Source organism: Solanum stenotomum, chromosome 12 (genome assembly GCF_019186545.1).
Source record: "Solanum stenotomum isolate F172 chromosome 12, ASM1918654v1, whole genome shotgun sequence".
NCBI lineage: Eukaryota > Viridiplantae > Streptophyta > Magnoliopsida > Solanales > Solanaceae > Solanum > Solanum stenotomum.
Window position 1 is genome coordinate 33,782,595 of NC_064293.1, and position 4,523 is coordinate 33,787,117.

At 30.5% G+C, this 4,523-nt stretch overlaps 1 protein-coding gene across 1 annotated transcript; it reads left to right on the plus strand.

Annotated features, from left to right (window-relative positions):
• Nucleotides 1-2,676: 2,676 nt before the first annotated feature.
• LOC125848262 (malate dehydrogenase, glyoxysomal-like) lies at nt 2,677-3,352 on the plus strand. Its single transcript, XM_049528099.1, has 2 exons — nt 2,677-2,957; nt 3,086-3,352. The coding sequence occupies exons 1-2, from the start codon at nt 2,889-2,891 to the stop codon at nt 3,335-3,337; spliced, it is 321 nt and encodes a 106-aa protein (XP_049384056.1). The 5' UTR covers nt 2,677-2,888; the 3' UTR covers nt 3,338-3,352.
• Nucleotides 3,353-4,523: the final 1,171 nt, after the last annotated feature.

Genomic DNA, 4,523 nt, shown 5'->3' on the forward strand with positions numbered 1-4,523 from the left:
TTTTTTTCCAATGAAGTCCTAACTTTACAATAACAAACTTCATACACTTTTTTTATATTGAAGTCGACGTATAATGACTTCCCAAGAAGAACTATTCTCCTCATCCTCTTTCTTATGTTTCTTTCGCTTCTTTATTCTGAAAAGCTTGAAAATATTGACAAATCACCATTGTTTTAAAATAAGATTATTATAGTTATTATTGTTTGACAAATTGATGATTGAGATTGATTCTTTATATTATTTGAAACTTATATTATAAATTTATCCTTATTTAAGATAGATCATTTGAGTATTGTATCTACAAAAAAATTATTACATGAACTTTATGTGCAAAATATATGAAAAAGAAGTCATATATATGCTTGAACTTCATGTTAAAATGGCTGAAGTGTAGTCTTTATATATCGGAACAATTTCAATTAAAAAAAAATGCTGAGTTGACCTAATCAAGGCCACAATTTAGTAAAACAATATGTGTTGATTTTAGCAAGCCACTATATGTAGGAAGTGCAATCAATTAATGTCTAAATTTTAGCGTTGCCAAGACCACAACTTCAAGCAAAAGATGCCTGAAATTTGGGCCTTGACATGACTATAATTCTAGTTTTAAATGTCTGAAATTTGTCAGACTTTAAACACAAATTTTTACAACTTTAGTTTCGTATGGCTGAAGGGTTTCCAAAGTTGGTATATTTGCAAATAATGAATACAATCTCGGCTACAAGTTAATTAAATAGCGATCTCAAAAATTGTGTATTTGTGCACTTTACCCTAGTGAGACGCTTATCTAAGGGTGTGCATATTTTGGGTACAACCGATAATTTGAAACAAAAGAAATGCTACTTATTTATTAGTATTGAGTTATTAATTTAATGGTTTTGTATTGGTTAAATATTTTTATTATTGAGTTATTAATTTTATAACGATTAAGAATATTTTATTAATATACTAATCGATATTTCGAGAATAATTATTAAATCACACTAATTTTATACCAGTCAAAACGATGCTTTATAACAATTAAGAATATTTTATTAATAGATTAACCGATATTTCGAGAATAATTAATAAATCACACTAATTTTACACCAGTCAAAACGATGCTTCCCTGCTCTTAATGTTCATTGAATGTAGTATTATTTCAATGTTCACGCTTCACTGAATATTGTATTAGCAATGTTCGCAAATCGCACAAATAACTTTATCAGTCGATGTAGCTTGAAAAATGCTTATTCAATACACTCTTGTCGGTCTTTTTTCATGCATGATTTTAATTTTTTTATATAACGATTAAAATGAAAATTGAATCGTTAATGATTAATAGTTGATTAATTGATAATCGGTATTTTAACAATTTTCTAATGTTTTAGCGTACTTGCACACCAATAATCTTCAAATTCGAATTACCTATACTAGTTTGTGCACATAGTTATTTATTTCTACCAAATGACATATTCAGTCTGGTCCACTCATCTATTCTACCTTTAAAGTGTAAGCGATTATACATAATAATAAAAATAAGATATGCTAAAGGAATTTGGTTACAAATTAAGAAGTCAACTATGCATTAAGCCTTTCACTCGTTTTAGCACCTCAATCTTTAATTTAAGCAAAATGGTCAAATTACCTTTAGTTCAACTAGTATGAATTAGATTGACATCAAACTAATAAATGATTCATCCGGATGTGAAATTTACAACATATATCTTTTGCTTTTTTTTTCTTTCAAGCAATGAATTCGTTATGAAAAGTTTTTTTCTTTTCTAATCCCTATATTGGGAAGGATTAGATCTAGTAAGGAAGAATTACGTTAATACTCGTAAGTATAACTGACCCTCTCTATTTAAATAAACAAATTAAAATGGACTGAGTTAATTTGGTATTGGAAACTAAAAACTATCATCAAATCAAAACATTTAAGCCGACTAAGTATGGAAAAGTTGAAAAACATTTTTCAGAAAATGTTTTCCTTCATACCAAACACACCCTATATGAAGAAACAAAATTTCTAATTATTACATCAGCATATAGTGACATATATACGAGTGTGTATATATCACCCCCAGTAAAATGTATTTATTTACATACATACAACTATGAATGGTATGGTATATTTTTTGGGTACATTATTTGGTATATATATATATGAAAAAGTTGTGGAAGCCATAAGATCTAGAACCGTAACAAAAGGAAGAATTCTTTTGAAGAAAAAGCAATAGATAGAGTTATTTGACAAATGTCCAAGTTAGTGGGATTTGTTAGAGCTCGTATATACTTTGTAAAGTAATTATTTCTACATTTTGAAGTAAAATAATATCATCAATTATAATATATATTAAGTTTGATTTTCATAATATTTTCTAAAAATCTCTTTTTTAAGAAAAGGGAAACTTTCAAAATATTCATTCAACATTACTATTAGTAGTATGATATACATTACCTACCATATATACCGGAAAATAATTATACATAATATATCATTTTATATAAAAATATTCTTACACAAATATAAACTCAATGGAATAAAATATAAATTAGGTAGCATTAGAATTTTCTCATAGAGCCTAATTTTCCTTTTTAAGGGAAAAAATAAAACTTGTCTATTTTCCACTTCATATCATTAGCGGTATAAAATTTCATACCCAATTTGTTTAGAATTGATTAAAAAATTTCCGCAATCCAGATCGGTGAAGATAAGTCTGTAGAAAAAACTTTAAATCCAATTTCACACATCTCAATAAAGGGTGTCGTCATCATTCCGGTTTCTTCTTCTTGATCGCTTTACTTATAAATCATTTCATCTTTTCTCTTTGGAAAAATAGAAACTAGATTGATTTGAACTGCCTCTGTTTCTCGTTAAATAATTTCATTCTCAAACGAAATCCAATATGCAGCGCAGTGCTGAACGAATCGCCACCATCTCAGCCCATCTTAACCCTTCTACTTCTCCTCACCAGGTTTCTTCAGCCTCTTTTTTTTCTTCTTTTTTAAACAATTGATCAATTACAGTATAGTAAAATGATATAGTACTACTTTGTTCTTACTCTTATATTGATCGGTGATGTTTTGTCATTTGGGGCTCAAGATGGAGGGATTGAGCGCAGCTAATTGCAGGGCGAAAGGGGGTTCTCCGGGATTCAAAGTTGCGATCTTGGGTGCTGCAGGAGGTATTGGTCAACCACTTGCAATGCTTATGAAGATGAATCCCTTGGTTTCGGTTCTGCATCTTTATGATGTTGCAAATACCCCTGGTGTAACTGCTGATATTAGCCACATGGACACTGGTGCTGTGGTAATTTTTCTCTCTATTTCCCTTGTTTTTCTAAGGAATTACTGAGTTTGTAAGCACATAGTTTGTATTCTATTATTGTTTTATTTTAAATAAATGTGAAAGCTTTACTTTGAATGGAACTGCAAAATTGGAGCAGTAATGAAAAACAGAGCTGTCAAGTTAGAGGACAGCTAATGGAGTGTTATGTGATAAAACCATGTAGCTTTTATTGAATAGTTGTAAAACCATCAATGTTATTGATGCTGAATGGGGGCGTCTAAGGCCCAACATATTCACAAAATGAGTTTGCAGAAATATGAGTATTAAGATGGATGTATGGCTAGGTTGCACAAGATGAGAGATGATCGCATCCAACATAAAGCAGAATTTAACACACGTAGATGACGAAATGATAGGTGGTCTCTTATGATGTTTAGATGCTATTTATAGACTTCTAGATGTCTCAGTTTGTAGGTATTGACAATATGATTATGGAAGATCATAAAATGATATGAGTTAGGCAAGTCTTATGGAAGGAAATATCTCATAAGACTATCGGTCTTTCGAAATGAATTGCACTTCTTTAAGAATAGAGCACATCAAGGTAAAGAATGCATAAAGGCCATAAGGACTAGTTGGGATATTGTTTAATGGTAAGGCTTACACTTATATTAGACCCTTTGACTATGAGATTCTTTTTTCTGGGTGAAAACTTGTTTGTAAGAAACTTCTTCTTCTGGCTTGAGATGAATTTAAATGGGAAACATAGTCAGTAGGGATTAGCATAGCCTAATCCCAACTTGTTAGGGACTGAGGCATAGTAGTTGTTGTCTTAAAGACTTGAATGTCCATGTAGGAAAATAGTTTTGAACTTTTAGTTTTAGAGCACCCCGGGTTTGCCTTGAAAGCAAACTATATAGTATTGGAATGTAATGTACCTGAATAAAGAGGAAAGAACAAGAGATTCATAAAGCTGATCCCCACTAATATGGGGTAGGGGTTTAGTTGATTGACTGGGTTTAAAGCCGACCGACCATCCTAGTGCATCTACCAGAACTGTCATTTCAAAGTCATGTAAAGAGGATTACTATGAAATTTACTAAAGGGTCTGATGAATATAGTACTCATAAATTCATTGCTGAATATATACTGAAAAATTGAATAATCTGTTGAGATGTTAGAAGAAAAAGAAAAATAGCACAATAAACTGGAAATTGGTTGCATTTCACAACATTGGAATGGTTACATTGAT